This window comes from Balaenoptera physalus, assembly GCF_965194825.1.
Source record: "Balaenoptera physalus genome assembly, chromosome: 19".
Lineage (NCBI taxonomy): Eukaryota > Metazoa > Chordata > Mammalia > Artiodactyla > Balaenopteridae > Balaenoptera > Balaenoptera physalus.
Genome location: NC_138900.1, coordinates 1,459,424 through 1,480,832, shown reverse-complemented (window position 1 = coordinate 1,480,832; position 21,409 = coordinate 1,459,424). Strand labels below are relative to the sequence as shown.

Below are 21,409 nucleotides of genomic sequence, written 5' to 3'. Positions count from 1 at the left end.
GCCCGTGAGCCACAACTACTGCGCCTGCGCGTCTGGAGCCTGTGCTCCACAACAAGAGAGGCTGTGATAGTGAGAGGCCCGCACACCACGATGAAGAGTGGCCCCTGCTTGCCGCAGCTAGAGAAAGCCCTCGCGCAGAAACGGAGACCCAACACAGCCAAAATAAATAAATAAATAAATAAAAATGAGGAATCAATTAAAAAAAAAAAAAAAAAAGATATACCCAGAATTAATGTCATACCAGGTATCTTGGCATCCCTTAGCCCAGTCAATTTGAAACGTAAAATTAACCATTAGAAATACCATTTGGGGAGACTCCTATAATAATTGGTATCAAAATATCAGATGATTCCATTTAGAAAAAAAAAAAATTGCTGTAATTTGGGATCTTTAGGAAAATTAAAAAGTTGCATCCACAAACGTACAGGGATTATGGCCATTTAGGATAAAGTTTTTGCAGAAATCCTTAGGAGGTACAGAGCTGTTTCTCTTCTCTTGAGGTCCAAGTCAGTGTCAGACTGAATACTGTAAAGGTTTTAGGATCCCATAGCATCTCCAAATTGTTTATCTCAAGGCCGTTGCTGCACAGTGAAAAAAAAAAAAATGAAAGTGGGGAAATCATGTAGTCCTGGCATGTTTGTTTATGACTCAGGAAGAGGTTCTGGATAACTCAAGTAGAAACACCTTTCATTGCTATAAAGACGGGTGTCTTTATTGCTACTGTGACAGAGTCCCTCCCATGAGACAAGAAGAGCTGATGGAGTTAATGTGTTGGTTTCCAGAGTTCTACTTTTCCAAAAAGGAGATTCAGATTTTTATGTGAAGCCAATTTTTATTAAAACTTAATCAAGCTACATAGTTGGTATGCATTGAACTGAATATACTTAAAATGTACAGCTTGGTAAGTTTTAGTATGTGTAAAATCACAGAACCATCATTATAATAACAAACATCCATCAGTTCCATATCTACCTTCTGACATCTCTCCATGGGCTCCCAGGCAACTACTGTTGACTGTCTTTCACATTCGATTAGTTAATGTTTCCTAGAGTTTTAATATCATTGGAATCTTAATGTGTTTACTTTTGTATTTGCCTTTTTCTTTCATGGTGCATAATTATCTTGAGAATCATCCAAGTTGCTGATGTGAATAGTTCTGTTTTTTTTTTTTTTTTCTTTTCGCCATGCTGCAAGGCTTGTGGGATCTTAGTTCCCCGACCGGGGACTGAACCCAGGCCCTGAGCGGTGAAAGCACTGAGTCCTAACCACTGGACCACTAGGGAATTCCCTAATAGTTTATTAATTCCTGAAAAATACACTGTTTGGATATACCACCCTTTGACTGTTTATCCATTCATCTGTTAAAGGATGGGGTTTTGTGGTGTGTTTCTGGTTTGGCTATCACAGATAAGCTTATTATGAACATGTACATAAAATCCTTTATATGAATATATGGTTTCATATTCTAAAGTGAATGACTGTACCGTTTTGCATTCCCATCAACGGTATGGGAGCATTCAAGTTCCCCTATATTCTTCACCTGTACTTGGCTGTTATATTAAATGTATTAAATATTAACCTGTTTTAAAAGTGTGTAGAGTTATCTTGCTGTGGTCTGATGGCATTTCCCTAATGGTTCATCATGCTGAACGTTTTTAATGTGTTCATTTGCCAGCTGTGTATCTCAGATGTTCACAGTAGTTATTTTCCAACTGGTAGTGAATGTTGGCTGATATTTCCCTTTTTATAATAACTAAGAAGACAATAAAAGAAATGTGTTAGAACTTGACTTTTCTGAAGTTACTTTGCTGGGTGGAATGTTTGTGCTATTCCCACCGTACAGTCCTCATTAACTTATTCTCCATTACTTTTTTTTTTTAAATTTTATTTATTTGTTTATTTATTTATGGCTGTGTTGGGTCTTCGTTTCTGTGCGAGGGCTTTCTCTAGTTGCGGCAAGTGGGGGCCACTCTTCATCGCGGTGTGCGGGCCTTTCATTATCGCAGCCTCTCTTGTTGGGGAGCACGGGCTCCAGACGCGCAGGCTCAGTAATTGTGGCTCACGGGCCTAGTTGCTCCGCGGCATGTGGGATCTTCCTAGACCAGGGCTCGAACCCATGTCCCCCGCATTGGCAGGCAGATTGGCAGGCAGATTCTCAACCGCTGCCGCCACCAGGGAAGCCCTACCTTTTCTTTTTAATTGATTTTTGGCTGGGTTGAGTCTTTGTCGGTGGGCGCGGGCTTTCTCTAGTTGGTGGCGAGCGGGGGCTGCTCTTCGTTGTGGTGCGCAGGCTTCTCATTGCGGTGGCTTCTCGCTGCGGAGCACAGGTTCTAGACACGCGGGCTTCAGTAGTTGTGGCTCATGGGCTCTAGAGCACAGGCTCAGTAGTTGTGGTGCATGGGCTTAGTTGCTCCGTGGCATGTGGCATCTTCCCGGACCAAAGCTTGAACCCGTGTCCCCTGCATTGGCATGCGGATTCTCAACCACTGCACCACCAGGGAAGCCCCGTTACTTTCTTAAGTCTAGACAAGTAATAAAACAATGAATCGACCCTTGGTTGTAGTGTTTGCCAATTTCCCTGGTACAAATACTCCAACTGTGGCAATTTCAAGCTGTGAACATGAGGTTGTTACCAAACCAGGTAGCATTTCCAGAGGTGCACAAGCCAAACGCTGAGACACCAAGGTTTGCGGGAGAGAAAAAATTCATTCACAGGGCAGCCAAGGGAGGAGACAGGAGAGCAAGCCTGAGATCCACCTCCCTGGAGTTGGGGTCCTTGAGTTATTTATGGGATAAAGACACAGGGTGGTCTTAGGTGAGGGGAAAGGTGATAGGGTGTGAGAAAAGGTGAGGTGATCGGTGTGTGCGGGTGTATCTGCATTACATGCTTCTTCATGGGATGCATGTTCAGAAATAGAGTCACTCTGCATGATCTAAGGGTGGAGTTTTTGGCCATCTGATGTCCAAAGGGCATTCATCGAACACTTGTGCAGGCCAAGTTTTACGGGTTGGTAATTACAATCAGTCTTAACTAGCTCAAAGTGTGTTAGAGCTGACTCTAAGTTCCTAAAAAACAACTAGGGGGACTTCCCTGGTGGCGCAGTGGTTAAGAATCCGCCTGCCAATGCAGGGAACACGGGTTCAAGCCCTGGTCCGGGAGGATCCCACACGACGTGGAGCAACTAAGCCCACGCGCCTAGAGCCCGTGCTCTGCAACAGAGAAGCCACTGCAATGAGAAGCCCATGCACCACAACGATGAGTAGCCCCCGCTCGCCACAAGTAGAGAAAGCCTGCATGAAGCAACAAAGACCCAATGCAGCCAAAAAAAAAATAAAAAACAACTGGGGCTCCCTTTACTATAGTGACCCATACATCAGAGGTGTTATTTACAGGGGTCGTTAGGGAGTCTTGTGATATTACTTAGGCCATGTGAAGCTTGGAGCGTATGCAACTAAAGAGAGAAAAAAATCAAAACGAGCTTAATCAGTGAAGGCAGTTTACAAGCAGAGGGTTTTTTTTTTTTTTTTTTTTTTTTTTTTTTGTTTTTTTGTGAAGGACAAGAAAAGCAGCAGAGGGGTTTTGACAAGCTGTTCCCTTATCTGTGGTTCTGTAAGACAAACTCAAGGATTTCTGTTACTCACCAGCTTCTGTTAACCCTATGGGGCATGGTTTCAAAGTCACCCAGTGTGGACTTGGGAAGATGTGAAGTAGCACACCATTATAGTCTGTTTCCATTATACAGATACCCATAAATAACATTGAGAACATAGATTAGGGTAAAATGTAAAAGAATTCCGAAGGGACAAGTTTTGCGTATTTTCACTTCACCTGTGTAAAGGATGACCTCACAGGCCTGAGTTGTCCAGTCTATTCATTCCAAAGAAATGTGTGGCACTTATTTGCCCAACTCCTGGGAGACAATCTCTAAGCTCTTGATACATTCACTAATAAGTGTCTTTATTTACCTGGTCCTTGGGTTGTGCTAGGCAGTTTATGCTAATACTGTGATTTATGGTTGGGGGGGCCTTAGGTCTCTGCATCATTTTGACATTTGGAGAAGCTAGAGAGTAAGGTCAGCCACACAGGTGTCCCTGTGTGTGACAGATACTCCAAAAAAACCTGGATAACACCAAGGCTTGTGTGAGGTTCCCTGGTTAGCAATACTTCATGTGTGCTGTCACACATTGATGCTGTGAGACTTAAGCGAGGGGGCAACTGGAACCTGGCAATGTGGTCCCACTTGGACTCTGTCCTATTGCACCATCTTCCTTTGCTGCTTTTCATCTGTATCCTTTCACTGTAATAAACTGTAGCTACTGAGAACTTAACTTTCTTTAACTTCCTTTCACCTGTAACAGATATGTTTCTCTAGAACTTTTTTTTTTTTTTTTTTTTTTTTGGCTGCGTTGGGTCTTTGTTGCTACTCGCGGGCTTTCTCTGGTTGCAGCGAGCTACTCTTTGTTGCGGTGCACGGGCTTCTCATTGTGGTGGCTTCTCTCGTTGTGGAGCACGGGCTGTAGGCGCGGGCTTCAGTCGTTGTGGCATGCGGGCTCAGTAGTTGTTGTTCACGGGCTCTAGAGCACAGGCTCAGTAGTTGGGGCGCACGGGCTTAGTTGCTCTACAGCATGTGGGATCTTCCCAGACCAGGGCTCGAACCCGTGTCCCCTGCATTGGCAGGCGGATTCTTAACCACTATGCCACCAGGGAAGCCCTCTAGAACTATTTTTCCCAATTTCATTGAGTAACTACATAATCACTGTTAATAACTTTTTGTAATATTCATTTCAAGTATTTTTCAGAGATAATTTCAACTCCCTGTGCATTCACTGTTGCTACAATTTCAGGTGACTTGATAAATCAGTTCCCATCAAGGAGATGGGATCATGGAATCCCAAACCTTTGTCTCCCGAGTAGGATGCCCCCTTTGTACCCAGGCTTTGAAGGTTAGAAGGTCACAAGCTATCTTGGCAGGAAATGACATGATAATTTGCTCTCCTTTACGGATAGGTTTCAATCCTTAAACATGCCTGTTTCTGAAAGTCTGCCGATTCCTGAATTCCAGACTTCCCAAAAGCTCATATGAGACCTGCTCTGGCTTTTTTTGGGGTGACTTCCTGACAATTAGAACTCTCCCTTACAGGCAGGCAAACAGGAAGTTCCCTTTTTTTGTTGTTGTATCAGATACCAAGTTCAATTCACTGTTAGTTCACAAGTTTGCAAACCTTTCAATGGTTCAACCTGTTAAAACTTAGTTATGAGTTTGGACTTGTGACAAACTGATACACACGTGAGATTGAAAAGGCAATATTTTCTATTCTTGCTGAACTTGCTGTTATCTATATTTTGTATATACTGAGAGAAAAATGCAAAATGCAAATGTAAATTTTGTGATGAAATTCCTGAAGAGTGGATATTCACTAAATGTGGTAAAAGTCCTCTCCGAGGTCTTTGTATGATATGCAGTTGTTCATTCAAAATTGAAAATGATGGACAGATTACTAACTGTTAAGCATGAGAGATGTATGATTTCCTCAACTAGTGTCAAAGCAAGTGAAAAAATAATTTTTAAGACAAATTCAGATTAAGAAGGTAAAATAGTAATAGGAGAAGTTGTAAGGAGCTTCCACACTGAGTATCATCAGTCCTCCAGCTCACACTACTGTTGAGCCTGTGTCTCACTAATCAATGTTCAGTGCACAAAAGGAACAAGATAAACTGGATGTATCCACTGTAGAAGCTATGTTACAACCTATTATGTTTATTGTGGAAGTCCCACTGAGATACTGTCTGCACTGCCTGTCACCGCAGACCCCAGCCTTCCACCAGGTGCAGTACCCACAGATGTCCCTTGTGCCTTGCTGCTCAAGGGCAACTTGAGTCCGTGAAGACGTGGTAGGTCAGCAGTAGGTCTAAACTCTGCTCTGTGTTGAGTTTCGTGGCTTTTCGTTCTCAGTTTGACACCTGGATTTTGTTGTTAGTTCCCTGTTGTTTGAGATACTTGGTGGATCAGGCCATTCCTTTTCATACCTTTTTTGATGTCCTTTGAGTTATGTTTTTTGTTTTTTGGTTTTTTTCCCCTGGGTTGTCTGGACCACACAGGGAAGTCCCATGTGCCTGTGTTTCTGAATAGCATAACTATCCTAAGGATGATTTGGGCCTTCAGTGGCCACTCTGGGGGACACTTGATTTGAACAAAAGGGTTAATTTGAAAGACACCTTTGAAAATAAAGGAAATAAGAGTTCTTAGGCCCAATGGATAGTGTTTTTTCTTAGTATGCAGAGGACTCCAAATTAAATTCTGAAATAAAAGTTACATCACTAAAAGATTCTTTGGCCAAAACTAATGAGCAAGTCGACAAACTTCAGCAGGAACAAAGTAGACTCATTCCCCTGTAAATCCACCCTCTCCTTGTCCTGCAGTAGTCTCCCACATCCAGCGCTCCCACCCCCTTATCCTTTTGATCTCTCTCCTTAGCACCTCTCCCCCTACTCTTTCCCTTGCTCAGACCCCCTACTGTAACCGAGCAAAAGCCAAACTGACATTGAGTGTTTGTAGCAAAGTAAGAGTTTGTTGCAGGGCACCAATCAAGGGAGTGGGAGACAAGTCTGACACCCACTGCAATTGTTTCTTTGAGTTGGGGGGTTTTAGAGGAGAGGAACAAAGAAACTGGGGTTAATCGTCTTGTGACGCTTCTTAATCATAGTTTCAGTAATAAGGATGCCTATGGTTTACGAGTCTCTGGTCTGGTGGTCCATGACCAGGAAAAATCGATTGCATAGTAATTTAATCATTAAAACAAAAGTATTTTTAAGCTATAGGAGATTTTCAGACCGACTAGAAAAAATTCCTAATTTCAACAGTTGGAAGTCACAGAGGTACTGATGTTAAGAGCAGCTGTTTCATGTCATTTTACCAATGGTGTTAAACGTGAAGGTGGAGACCTAATTCAAAAATAGAACTTGGAAATAATTAGCCCCGGGACATCCCTGGTGGTCCAGTGGTAAAGAATCCGTCTTACAATGCAGGGGATGCGGCTTCTATCCCTGGTCAGGGACCTAAGATCCCACATGCCATGGGGCAACTAAGCCTGCACGCCAAAACTACTGAGCCCGCACGCCTCAACGAAGATCCCGCGCGTGCCACAACTGAAGACCTGACGCAGCCAACAATAAATAAAATAAATAAATAATAAAATTTTAGAAAAAGAATAATTAGCCCCTTTTGAACTACAAAACCTGGCAGCTCATATTTACAAGACAGGATCTGAAGAAAACATGTGTCCCTGCAGATCAGCAGGGGCTACGGGGCCCACGTCCCAACCAACCACCTATTGAAAAGGACACTTGTAAATACTGTAAATAGAAGAGAAACTGGAAAAAAGAGTCTCCCATCTTATGAAGAAAAACCAAGTTATTTCAAATAACTCACAGATTTCCCCCATTTCAACAGTAACACTTGGACCATTGACTGAAAAATCACAAGCATTCCTCCTGCTCTGTGATACCATCCCTGTAAATTTACTAGAAAGAGACTTACTAAACTACACACTGCTAATTATCCTCTGGGTAAAAGGAGAAATTACAAGAGAAATTTTAAAAACATAAATATTTTGAACCAGATGAAGATAAAAATGCTACATATAAAAATTAATGTGGGAACTTCCCTGGTGGCGCAGTGGTTAAGACTCCGCGCCCCCAATGCAGGGAGCCCAGGTTCGATCCCTGGTCAGGGAACTAGATCCCACATGCATGCCGCAACTAAGAGTTCACATGCCACAACTAAGGAGCCTGCCTGCCGCAACTAAGACCCGGTGCAACCAAATAAATAAATTAATTAAATATTTTTTAAAAAAACCCAAATCTACAAACCCATTATCATTCATCTATATAGATGTAAAATACATTAACAAAATATCAGAAAACTGCCTTGCCAACATACACAAAGGATTATACAACATGATCTGGGGGATTTGTCCCAGGAAATGCAAGGTTGGCTTAACATTTGAATATCAATTAATGGAATAAACCATATAATAAAATAAAAGACAATAAGACCCCCCCCCACAGCCACACGATTATTATCTCAATAAATAGAAAAAACTGGAATGGAGAGTGTAGAAATAGATCCACACAAATACATTCAAGTGGTCTTTGAAAAGGGAACAAAGGAAAAGGAATGGAGATGGAAGTCTTTTCAACAAATGGGCTTTAAAAAGTGATCCAGGGACTTCCCTGGTGGTCCAGTGGTTAAGACTCCACGTTCCCAGGGACTTCCCTGGTGGCGCAGTGGTTAAGAATCCGCCTGCCAATGCAGGGGATACGGGGTCGAGCCCTGGTCCGAGAAGATCCCACATGCCACGGTGCAACTAAGCCCGTGCGCCGTAACTACTGAGCCTGCGCTCTAGAGCCCGTGAATCATAACTACTGAGCCCGTGTGCCACAGCTACTGAAGCCAGTGCGCCTAGAGCCTGTGCTCCACAACAAGAGAAACCACCACAATGAGAAGCCCCCACACCGCAATGAAGAGTAGCCCCTGTTCGCCACAACTAGAGAAAGCCTGCACGCAGCAATGAAGACCCAACACAGACAAAAAAATAAATAAATAAATAAATAAATTTATTAAAAAAAAAAAAAAAGACTCCATGCTCCCAATGCAGCGGTCCCAGTAGGGGAACTAAGATCCCACATACTGCAATTGAGCCTGCGCACTGCAACTAGAGAAGCCTGCACGCCACAGTGAAGACCCAGCGAGCCAAAATAAAATTAATTAAACAAAAAAAATGCTAAGAGATAGTAAAATAGGTAATAAATTATGTATTCTGTTTATAAAATAAATAAACAAACAATAAAAAAGTGATCCAGGGAATTCCCTGGTGGTCCAGTGGTTAGGGCTCCCTGTTTCCACTGCAGGGGGCATGGGTTTGATATCTGGTAGGGGAAATAAGATCCCGCAAACCGTGCAGCACAGCCAAAAAAAAAGTGATCCAGACACACATCTTATACCTTTTACAAATATTTTCTCAAAACTATAAAACACCTCAAAGATAACACAGGAGACGATGTAAGTTACCTTGGGTTTGGCAATCACTTTTTAGATACAACACCAAAAACACAATCCATGAAAGGAAAAGTTAGTAATCTGGACTTGACTAAAATTTAAAATTTCTGCTCTGCAAAAGACACTGTTAAAAGAATATGAAGAGGGACTTCCCTGGTGGTCCAGTGATAAAGAATCTGCCTTCCGATGCAGGGGACATGGGTTTGATCCCTGGTCAGGGAACTAAGATCCCACATGCCGCGGGGCAACTAAGCCTGCACGCCACAACAACTGAGCTCACGCACTTCAACAAGAGAGCCCCCGTGCTTCAAACTACAGAGCCCACGCACCCTGGAGCCCACATGCCACAACTAGACAGAGAAAACCCACACGTCACAACTAGAGAGCAGCCCATGCACCACAGCGAAGAACCTGCGCACCACCAGAAAAGATTCCACGTGCCGCAACTAAGACCTGATGCAGCCAAAAAAAAAAAAAAAAAAAAAGCTAGCCATCAAAGACTTATTTTAAAAAAAAGAATATGAAGACATTCATCATATATCATTAGGGAATTGCAAATGAAAGCAACAACAATATACTATTACTACACACCTATGTGAATGGCAAAAATCCAAAACACTGACAACATCAAATGCTGACGAGGATATGGAGCAACAGGAACACTCACCCACTGCTGGTGGGAGTGCAGAATGAGAGCCACTTTGGAAGAGTGTTTCTTACAAAACTAAACATACTCTTACTATATGACCCAGTAAATCATGCTCCTTGGCTTGAACCCAAACGAATTGAAAACTTATACCCACACAAAACCTACACACAATGCATAATGCAGGTTTATTGATAAGTGCTAAAACTTGGAAGCAATCAAGATGTCCCTCAGTCAGTGAATGGATAAACAAACTGATATAGCCATACAATGGAATGTTATTCAGTAATAACTTATACACGAATCTTCATAGGAGCTTTATTTGTAACAGTCAAAAATTGGAAACCCAAACATCCACTAACAGGTGAATAGATAAAAAACAAATGTGGTATATCTATACAATGGAATAATTCTCAACAATACAAACAATTGATACATGCAACAAGATGGATTAATCTCAAAATAGTTAGTGAAAAATGCCAGAGTCCCACTCCCCAGAAAGCATATACCATATGATTCTGTTTATATGAAATTCTAGAAAGTGCTTGCTATTACTTGTGAATTGTGAGAAAGGGGGTTAGAAAGGACTGGAAGGAAAGGATTATAAAGGGACACAAGGAATATTTAGGTTGTGTGGGATATCTCCATTATCTTGATTGTGTGGTCTCATCAGTATATACACACATGGTGAAACATAACACGCTTTACACTTTACATATATTCATTTTATTTCATGTCACAATACCTCAATAAAGATGTTAAGAACTAAATGTTCCCCATAAAAATCCATATTTACTATTCCTCTTGGAAAGTCACATCTGGCAACTGTTCTGGTTCTACCATATCCCTCTCCCCACAATTTAGGGAGATAAGCCCTGCCTCAATATCAGCAAAAACTGGAGAGCAATGAAGTCCACATCAACTACTGTCACTAGGAATGTTGGCTGGGTCAGAGAAGCCCGATCCCTGGATCTCCCTTTTGTCAGTGCTGGGGTTCCTACCTGTGCCTGTGATGGCCATAACATCAACAGCCGAGGGACGTACAGAAATCTGCAAACCTTTATTTACTGTGACAGTGCGTTGGCCACAGGAGACTCAGATGTCTGAAGGTCCTTAGAATTTCTGTACCGTTCATGCCATACAGCCAAAATCACATGGACATTTACAGATGCCTCCGTTAGAATAGGCACACATCCTCTCACTAGCCACAGTCATCCCCACTCCATTATCTCAGGGTTTCTGTACCAACTATGATTCCCATGTTGCCCTAAAAGACTAAAGCCTTCCAAGTCAATGATACTTGCCTATGGGATTCTGGACATCAGGGACTGGCTCCTGTACAGGTCCAGGAGACAGAAATCCCTCAAAAGTGCTGGGGAATATGGGACATTCCCTAGAAACAAAGGACCCAATTCATGTTGCTTCCACAAGCACTGGAGATTTCCACACCAACTGTGCCCTCCTCAGAATGAACTCTGGGCTCACAGGAAATCCTGACTTCTAGGCCACAGGATTAGGTGCCCAAAGCTCTTCAGTCTTTTCTAGCAAGCCTTGGGCAACAATGCAAACTAGGCGAAACTAGACTGAGAGGTGTTCTCTGCCACCCTACTGTTCCTTCTGAGGCACATAAAGTTGGTGCCAACAAAAGGTGTTCCTCCCTTCAGGCTGGCGAAACCCAATTTATTCTCAATCCATTAGACACAGTGAACTGACCTCCCAAGAGTAAAAACTGCCACAGCAGGCCTTTATCACTGCACAAACCAGAGTAGCATGGGGCAGGGAGTTCCAAAGTTGGGTGACTTGAAAGCAGGATAAATAAGTCACAGCTATCATGTTACAGTCAACATTGTCAAGGAAGAAGGGAAATCTTGTCTGGTAATCACCAGCAGATTCCTGTTCAGATCCTTTCAGCCAGAGATAGATCATGGTCACTCAGAACCCCGTCATGGGGAAGGAAATGAGGATCTTCAATACACTCAGAACATTCACAATACCCTCAAGGGATCAGGAGAGACAGCACAGGGGTCCACCTTTCCTGAGCATATTGGAGTAACTGACAGACACCGTGTAAACTTCACAGCAATGAGATGGCTTCCACCACAGGCACTGGCAGTGATATAACTGACAAGAGCCCTGGACAGTTGAGGAAGTGCAATGCACCTCATGAGAGCTTCTCACCTACGTGGTACTTGTCAGGAATCTCCCCGGGGTGGATGTACGATTGTACAAGGCTGACCTGCTGGCTCCCTCACAAAGGGCACTCACAGAGCTCTTCTCTGGTGTGAGTCCTAATACCTTGAAAAAGGATACAGCACATTTTCTGCATTCATAAGGCCTTTCTCTAGTGTGAACTTTCTGGCTGCTAAACAAGTGTAACAGATGCAGCTAAAGGGCCACCAAAGATGTAGCATTCATGAGGCCCTTCGCCAGTGTGAACTTTCTGGTGCCGAACAAGATGGGAGCTTCTGCTATAGGCTTTCCCACATTCACTGCACACGTAAGGCTTCTCTCCAGTGTGAACCCTCTGGTGAAGGATGAGGCTAGAATTGCGGCTAAAGAATTTCCCACATTCACTGCACTCATAAGGCCTCGCTCCAGTGTGTACTTTCTTGTGCTGAACAAGGTGGGAGCTACTAATGTAGGCTTTCCCACATTCACTACACACATAAGGCCTTGCTCCACTGTGAACCCTCTGGTGTAAAGTGAGGCTGGAGTTGTGGCTAAAGCATTTCCCACATTCACTGCACTCATAAGGCTTTGCTCCAGTGTGAATTCTCTGATGCACAATGAGGTTGTAGCTATGGCTAAAGAATTTTCCACATTCGCTGCACTCATGAGGCCTTTCTCCGGTGTGGATTTTCCGGTGCTGTACAAGCGTGTCTTTACGGCTGAAGGCCTTTCCACACTCGCTGCACTCATAAGGCCTTGCTCCAGTGTGAATTATCTGGTGCTGAACAAGTGTGTCTTTGCAGCCAAAAGCCTTCCCACATTTGCCACACACATAAGACCTTGTTCCTGTGTGGACTCTCCTATGTTTAATGAGGCTGGAGTTATGGCTAAAGAATTTTCCACATTCTATGCACTCGTAAGGCCTTGCCCCAGTGTGAATTCTCCAGTGCTCAATAAGGTGAGAGCTTTGGCTAAAGAATTTCCCACATTCACTGCACTCATAAGGCCTTTCTCCAGTGTGAATTCTCTGGTGCTGCACAAGGTGGGAGCTTCTGCTGTAGGCTTTTCCACATTCACTGCAGTCATAAGACCTTTCTCCAGTGTGAACTCTCTGGTGCTGAACAAGTGTGTTTTTGCGGCTAAAGGCTTTTCCACATTCGCTGCACTCATAAGGCCTTTCTCCGGTGTGAATTCTCTGGTGCTGAACAAGGTGGGAGCTTCTGCTGTAAGCTTTTCCACATTCACTGCATGTATACTGTCGTTTTCCAGTGTGAAATTTCTGGTGGGTTTTTAGGTGAGACAGGTGAATGAAGGCCTTTCCACACTCCTTACACACATATGATATTTCTCCACTATGAATTTTATTGTGATGAATAAGAGCCGATTTCTCCTTGGACAGATTTCCACATGGTAGGCACCTAAAAGCTCGCAATTCAGCCTGAGTTATCTGGTTGTCAAGGAGAGTGAAGGTGTTCAGGAAGGCTTTTCCATTGTCACTGCAATTGAGAAGCATCAGTTCATCATGGTCTCCTTGGTGTCGCCCGAGTCTGGAGCTTTGTGGAAAAGGCTCCACGAACTCAGCCCTTCTGCATGGACTCATTCCACTGTGAGTACTTCGGTGCTGGAAGAGGCCAGAGCTATCCGGCAAGTCCATCCCTTCCTCCCTGCAAGTAAAAGGTCTCCCTAACATGTGGACAGCACAGCTCTTCACAAGTGAGGCCCCATCATCATCCCTTCTGACGGGATTCTTCCCACTACATTGCTTCTGATGCTGATAAAAGTTTTCACTGAACAGGAATCCTCGCCCACAGGGGTCACATGTGTACCGTTTCTGTGCAGGGCATGATCCCTGGTGTTCAGCCAGGCGCAAAATGTCTTTCAAGAGTGGGTCACATATCTCACATGGGTGGGCTTTCTGGATAAATGGACATGACTCAGGAGTCCTGACCTCTGAGACTCCTACAAAAACGCTCTGCTCAGAAGGGGACTCCTCATTGTCTGATTCACACCAACAACCTGAAAGCAAAGAAATGCTAGTGAAGGACATGTTGACTTTGGTGGGAAGCAGCAACTCCATCACATATGTATGTGTGACACACCAATGAATGAGTCCACTGGCTTTTGGCAGGATGAGGGAGCCAGGATCAGGGTGAGGAAGGGCCCATTTCAGTCCTGGGCCTCTAAACATCACAGTACGGAGGAACTCTAACGCTTGGTTAAGACACAATGATGGTGGACAGTACCAGAAGTAGAGGTGAGGTCTCCAACTTACTCCTCTACAAAAGGGTTTCAGCATGGCCTCAGCGGCTGGTGTCAGGTGACCTCTGTGCAGAAGGCTGTGTCCAAGCCCAGGAAAATCTGATTGCAAGTAACTAGCTGGTTCTTAAAGACTACATATGGATATGTGCACAACTCATGACACATTACAGTAGCCAATGTTGCAGAGCACTGCGGACGGAGAAGAGGAGAATGAGTGAGAGACATGGAGGCCAGAGAGGTGGGGAAACAGCCAAGGGATGGAAGACAGAAGAGAAACGTCAAGTGCCAAGAATGGGGAAGGAAAGCAAGAAGTGTGGTACTGCTATGTGCCTTGGCAAGAAAACACTGGTGAACACAAAGCAGGTTGACAGTACGATGTGAACCCAGCCCTAAGATGGCTCTCTTTCAGCTCCCATGCGGCAGGGCCAGGCCCTCTCTGGCCTCTCTCACTGTGGCTGGAGTCAGGGCTCCCTGTCAGGCACCCGGGGCTTCCTGCCCCTCTCCACCTGGGCAACTACATGGGATCCAGAAGATGGAAGTTGTAAAAAAAAAAAACATAGGGGAAACTAACACAACATTATGAATCAACTCTACTCCAAGAAAAAACAAAACAAACCAGAGCAGATGAGGGGTCTAGACAGACCCATCCCACAAAAAAAAGAACAAAACAAAACAAAACAAAAAAACCCGAAGGATGATTTGGCGGAACATCCCTGTGCCTTCCACAAGCAGTGACCATGTCAGTACCTACAATTCCTGGCATAGTCATGCCCCAGGAAATCTCAGCCAGAGGATGGGGGCAGAACATGGACACAGAAGCATTATGGATCTGGAAGTGCCCAAGCCAGGCAGAATCTGTGAAGCAGACTGAAAGAGCCCTGAACTCCTAACCCGATCCTGAAAGGCTTTGGGCATAGGTGTCGGGACTGCTCAGCAAGGGAGGGGACACCACACACGGCCCAGCCTTGGCACCCAAAGCACCTACTCTGGGAACCAAAGAAGGGAAGGAGAAGAGTCACTGATCTGGCTGGACTGAAAGAGCTGCCCCAAAGGAAGTGGGGAAAAAGCAAACCCCAAGGACACTGGAGCGGGCATAAGGGCCTGTGGAAGGCAGCTTCTCCGATGGCCCCCAAGAATGCCTACCTCCCAGTATTCCTGCCCCTGTGTAGGCTGCTTCCCTTGACCATAGGGTGGACTGATTGACCCATTTCTAAGGAACAGAATAGGGCAAAAATTACGGGATCATTTTCTCCAGATCAGGGTAGAAAAAGACCAGCCATCATCCTGAACATTCTCTCTTGCGCACTTGCTCAGAGAAGGCACCTTCCACGTTATGAGGTGCACTACAGAAAGGCCACCATGACAAGGAACCGAGGGAGGCCTCTGACCAACAGCCAGTGAGGAACTAACGCTCACAGTTCAACAAGCTGCAAGAAACTACACCTTGGAAACACAAAACATGAGTGAGTTTGTAAGTGGATTCTTCCTGAGAATGGCCTTCAGATGAGAACACAGGTTTGGCTGACAGCTTGACTGAAACCTCATGAGAGACCCTGAGCCAAAAGCACCCAGATAAGCTGTGACGAGAAAGGTTACTGTTACACTGAAAGTTACATAACGCATTTTAATTGTTTTAAGTCACTAACTTTTGGAGTAATTTGCCATGTACCAATAGATTACTGAAACAGGGACTTACCCAGAGAGGCCACAAGTGCAAAGTTCTCCAGCATCACGTCACGGTACAGGAGTCTCTGAGATTCCTCAAGGAGCTCCCACTCCTCCCAGGAGAAGTACACAAATGCATCCTCGAAGGTCACACAGCCCTGCCACGAAGGGGACAGTTGAGCTCACAGACAACAGGACTCCCCAGTCTACCCATTAACCTACCCACCCCCTGGTCCCTATCCTCCCCAGCTGCCCAATTCAGAGGCGAAACTAGGCCTTAATACCACTATTGCCTGCTCTCTCCTGTCCCTCTGATCGCTGTGTGCAGCCCAGAACAGAACCAGGCAACTGAGCAGATATATTAATATATTATATAAGCTATGGGTCTCGTATGAGGGGCACCAAACACTCTCCTGCTGGCATCCTCCAGAACATGCCACCCAGACACAACTTTGAGGCCATCAGTCCACACTCCTCCCAACATGTACGTCACTCTGAACCACACCTTTGTCATATCGGGACTACACCGCATTAACACTGACAACCTTCTGATCCACACCATATGCACCTCCAAGGCAACCCCCACTCCTGAAGCCACTCTGCATACAGTATCCAGGAAGTACTCATATGTCTTTATGACAGGCATCACTGCCACCCAGGTGCCTAAGGACTCCCAACTCAACCTTACCTCCAAGCATTTACACATGCTGTTCCTGGGTCTAATACACCCTTCCAGTCCTCATCCTATTGGCTGCCAGAAGCAGGAACCTCTTCATATAACTCTCGATCTAGATTTAGGATGCTGGGCTAGAAAGGACCCCTCCTTTAAAGCACCCAGACTCAAGTGCAGGGGGGAGGGACAGGTGAAGAGTCCCAGAATCTCACTATGTCTCATCAGAAAATATCCAACGACCCTAGTTTAAAAACATATACAAAATCCATACACCTCTCTAACCCCCACTGCCACCACTCTGGTCCTCCCGCCAACAAAACTCACCTGGACTATTGCTGTAGACTCCATCCTGGTCTCCCTGCCCACCCTCAGGCTTCCCCAATCTTTCCACTCTGCTACAAGAGGAAGCCTGTTAACACCGATGTCAGATCACCTCCCTTCTCTGTTACAAACCTTCCATAGCTCCCGCCACCAACAGAAAAGAGGCCCAGCTCCTCAGGCTGCCATTCCAGGCCTGATCCCTGACTGCCTGCTCTCTATTCTCACCAAACATAACAGAGACCTGCGGTTTCCTGAACACTCCTAATTCATTCTCACCTCCAAGTGTTTGTACCAGTTGGCTCCTGGGCCTTGGAAACCATTTCACGCCTCACCCCATCAACACTGGGAATGGGAACCTCGCCACATATCCACCGTCAAGGACCGCCCTTCACCGCCTTTATACTCAAGAGAAGGGAGCGATGAAGGCGAAGTGCTGAAAACCCTAGAACACACCATCCCCTACACCTGAAGCGGTGACGGCTTGAGGGACCCTCCACTCACCTGAGCCCGGTCCATAAGCGCCACGGCCGCCATGGGATCCTCTGAGAAGAATCGGGTCGAGAAGCTGGCGACTGGAGCGGGCTCTGCGGGAGCAGCCGAACCCCCACCCCACACTGAGCGGAGTGGCCTCGGGATGACTGTCGCACTCCGAGCCCCAGGCTCCCCCTTGTAAAAAGGCGCTCAGGCTCAGGGTGCCGCCTCCGGAAGCGGACAAGGACGGAGGGCGGGTGCGAAGGCCTCGGGAAGAGCGCAGCCCCGACTGACACCTCCGCGCAAGGCGGCCCGTCCCACGACAGGGACCATGGAGCCTAACAACGACGCGGAGGGAGGTCCTATCCTTTCTACTGTCCTTCCCTGTTCGCTTCCGAAGAGCCGCATGGAAGGCGGACCACAGCCAAGCCTCCCAGCCAACCTCCACAGCCACTCTAGACAGTCCTGGCGCAAGCAGAAGACGTCACGGCCGCGACGCCGGAAGTCCCGCCCCTGCCGGCAAGGGCGGGAGGAAACGCCCATTTTCCGGGCTGTCATTGGCGCAGCGCGGATGCGCCAGGCACAGACTTATGGGTAAAGGAGTTTGTGTCCTCCATCCAACCAGGTAACGGGACCCTTTCTGGCTCTCGCCGACAGCGGTGCAGAGGCAGGTGGAGGGAGAAAGGTCGGGGAGGAATTTGGTCGCGGAGGGCCAGAGCTCCTCTTAAAGGCGACGCGTCCAGATTTCCGTGGTCACCTGTGATAACACCGCGTCCTCCACCGTCTCCAGCAGGTGGAGCATTCTTTCATCCTGGGAGAACTGCTTCACCTCTCTTGAGTTTTGGGGACTGAGATTTAAACTGAACAGTGAATATCCCTCTCTCGTGCAGTCTTCGTTTAAAAATATGAAATGTTCTTCTAATTCGGTCATACCCAAATTGGGTCAGCATCACTGTGAACTTACTAAAAATGCAAGTTCTCGGATCCAACCTACACCTTCTGACACAAACCACCGCGGGTGGAACTTTCATTAAAAGTCATGACCACTTCCCTCCCCCAAAGTTCAACTAAAATGGGAAAATACTACAGCCTACCTCATGGGAAGTGAAATGAAAAGTGCTTACCACAAGACCTGGTGCTAAATACACACAAGCTATTATTGTTATTCATCATCTCCACAAGGTTCTCACACATACAGCTATAGGAGGATATCAGAGGCTCCTCTTTGCAGAATCATTGATCATGTTTTTTAAAATATAAAATACAATCACTCCCTGAGTCAGCAAGTAGCATTATAGGCAATGGTTAAAATTTTTGCATAAAGCACACCTGTATACCTTTAGTTTCATTTTTTTTTTTTTAACTTTAGCTGCAGGAAGTTTTCATAAACTACAGGTAACTCTATTGTCAAAGTGATACATTTTTACAGGACATATTATTCAAAACGTAGAACTATCAAGACTAATTGTCCTTAGGTTTAAGTGGACAGTGGAATTAATATAGTTTCATATCATGGTTTATTTCATAAGATGACGCCATAATTCATATCTAATTCACAAGAACAAAGACTCAAACTCCTCCTGCCTTCCCGTTGAACTCTGAGAGCAGGGAAATCCAGGTATAAATGCATGATCATGAGATGGCCCAACCTGATATCTAGTGCCTCAGGGTCACCAGGTATGGTCCTCCTCCTCATGAAGACATTATCTTCCCATCACCTGGACCTGCAGCTCCCAAAGGAGCAATCAATAACTCCTGGGGAGGTGTGAAAACTGGAACCAGTGAGGCCCAAAGAGGCAACCACAAGAAGGAGCATAAATGAGAAGATAAATCAAAGAAATATTTTACACGATCACTCCTGCCCATTTCAGTTGGCCAAAATTCATTTGCATGGTCCCAAATTAAGTAAGGGAAGCTGGGACATGCCTGTCCTCTTCGGTGTCCAGAAGGAGAAAACAGTATTGGTGAACACCTAGTGACTTTCTAGCACAATTCATTGATTTGATCACCAGATGCCCACTTTATTATTCATTCTCTACATTCTACACTCTTTTTATTTATTTATTTATTTATATTTTGTGTGTGTGTGTTTGTTGTTTTTACATTCTACACTTTTATACCCTCACTGACGTGATATCCAAAACTCTATCCATTCACTGACTACATTGCAAAGTTAGTATCTCTACGTGATGTCTTCTGCAACATACATATACCTCCACTCACACTCAGTATAAAGTTATGTGTCAGGGACACAGTGGAAGGACATAATGAAACCGTTGGAAGAAATAACCGCCATCAGGTTTCTATACGCAACAAATGCATCCTTGAAGAAAGCAAGTAAAATATGACTATTTGAGACCAAAGGTGAGAAATTTAATGAAAAAAACAGCCAAAACGAATACTTTAAAAACTATGTTTAAGGTTGGAAGAAAGTGATCCCAGGCGAGTGGTCTGCGATGATAAAAGGAATGAGAATCTGGGAGAGGGGTGCATTTGTGTATGAATACAACCACTCATTATCTGTATAAAACATTAATATTTCCTTTTTGGAGACAGAATGATGGAATTACCTTGCATATCCTCAATAGCACATAAGCTGAGATGAGCAAATTAATGTTTAAATCTCTTATATTTTCCAGAAAAAGATCAAAGATGTTAATAATGCTACACTCCGTGTTAAATAAGTACATTGTCATTTTTCAGCTTAAACACTAATAAACAGAATCAGAATATATACCGTGCAAATCTGAAGAAGGAAAAATTGAAATGTAAAGAAATATTCAATAGAAACTTTAAAAAAAGAAGTGTATAGATCAACTGAGACAAAGAAAAGCACACCCACAGAAGATGTATTTAAACACAACTATATCAGCTATCACATGAAATGAGTATGAAGTAAATGCTTACATTAGCAGTCAGCAATTTTTGATATTAAAAATATCCAGGGCTTCCCTGGTGGCGCAGTGGTTGAGAGTCTGCCTGCCGGTGCAGGGGACACAGGTTCGGGCCCTGGTCTGGGAGGATTCCCACATACCGTGGAGCAGCTAAGCCCGTGAGCCACAACTGCTGAGCCTGCGGGTCTGGAGCTTGTGCTACGCAACAAGAGAGGCCGCGATAGTGAGAGACCCACGCACCGCAATGAAGAGTGGCCCCCGCTCGCCGCAGCTAGAGAAAGTCCTCGCGCAGAAGCGAAGACCCAACACAGCTATAAATAAATAAATAAATTTATTTTTTAAAAATATCCAACAATAGAATGGATACAAAAGACTCTCTAAGGGCTTCCCTGGTGGCGCAGTGGTTGAGAATCTGCCTGCTAATGCAGGGAACACGGGTTCGACCCCTGGTCTGGGAAGATCCCACATGCCGCGGAGCAACTAGGCCCGTGAGCCACAACTACTGAGCCTGCACGTCTGGAGCCTGTGCTCCGCAACAAGAGAGGCCACGATAGTGAGAGGCCCGTGCACCGCGATGAGGAGTGGCCCCCGCTTGCCGCAACTAGAGGAAGCCCTGGCACAGAAACGAAGACCCAACACAGTCAAAAAATAAAAAAAAAAAAAAAAAAAAAAAAGACTCTCTAAAGTATAACATTGCAGAATATATATAAAACATGTTTTGGAAAATATACTTGTTATAATTATTTAAAAATTAACATATGAAAACACGTGAAACGTGTGTTTATATCAGAAAAAATTTAATTTTAAGGGAAAAAACATTACCAAGAAGATAAGATACTTTAAACTGTATATTTAATTAAAAGACTGACTCGAATTACATGAAGTAACAATTTCAGAATAATAAGGATAAAGATATAAATCCATGAATATATGAGGCATTTTTATAGCAGCCATTCAGTAATTAGTAGAAACAGCCAATATAAAATCGTTAAAGTTCTAGTGGATTCACACACCAATATTGATAAATCTGGCCTGACAGAGACATCTGCATACAGATACAGCATGTTTATATTTAGTACAAGCTGAACATTTACAGAATTGTCAATAAACTGACCATAAAAAAGAACTTCACTTTGTATAGAATAAGACAAGAATGTAATCAAGATGTCCACCAACAACGGAGATACATGGAAAATGCAAAAATGTGTTCGGAAATTGTTATAAAATACTGAAAAAAAAATACTGAAAAACC

General features: G+C 44.5%; 1 protein-coding gene across 4 annotated transcripts; it reads right to left on the bottom strand.

Annotated features, from left to right (window-relative positions):
- Positions 1–9,870: 9,870 nt before the first annotated feature.
- On the bottom strand, positions 9,871–20,532 carry LOC309648150 (uncharacterized protein). Of its 4 annotated transcripts, XM_082436451.1 has the most exons (4): positions 17,294–20,532; positions 17,069–17,187; positions 15,830–15,956; positions 9,871–13,890 (listed from the first exon to the last, which is right to left on the bottom strand). In XM_082436451.1, exons 3-4 carry the CDS (start codon positions 15,861–15,863, stop codon positions 12,068–12,070), a joined length of 1,857 nt encoding a protein of 618 aa, XP_082292577.1. In that variant the 5' UTR covers positions 15,864–15,956; positions 17,069–17,187; positions 17,294–20,532; the 3' UTR covers positions 9,871–12,067. The 4 variants fall into 4 exon arrangements, with proteins under 4 accessions (XP_082292577.1, XP_082292574.1, XP_082292576.1 ...); XM_082436448.1 differs by lacking the exon at positions 17,069–17,187; XM_082436450.1 differs by lacking the exon at positions 17,294–20,532 and having other exon boundaries at positions 17,069–17,287.
- Positions 20,533–21,409: the final 877 nt, after the last annotated feature.

Bases quoted from the DNA above. Each gene is read 5' to 3' on its own strand.
- LOC309648150 (XM_082436448.1), bottom strand. From the start codon at position 17,326: ATGGCGGCCGTGGCGCTTATGGACCGGGCTCAG. The intron at 15,957-17,293 runs GTGAGTGGAGGG...CCTTCGTGGCAG, and splicing joins CGCTTATGGACCGGGCTCAG to GGCTGTGTGACCTTCGAGGA. The intron at 13,891-15,829 runs GTAAGTCCCTGT...CTTTGCTTTCAG, and splicing joins TGCACTTGTGGCCTCTCTGG to GTTGTTGGTGTGAATCAGAC.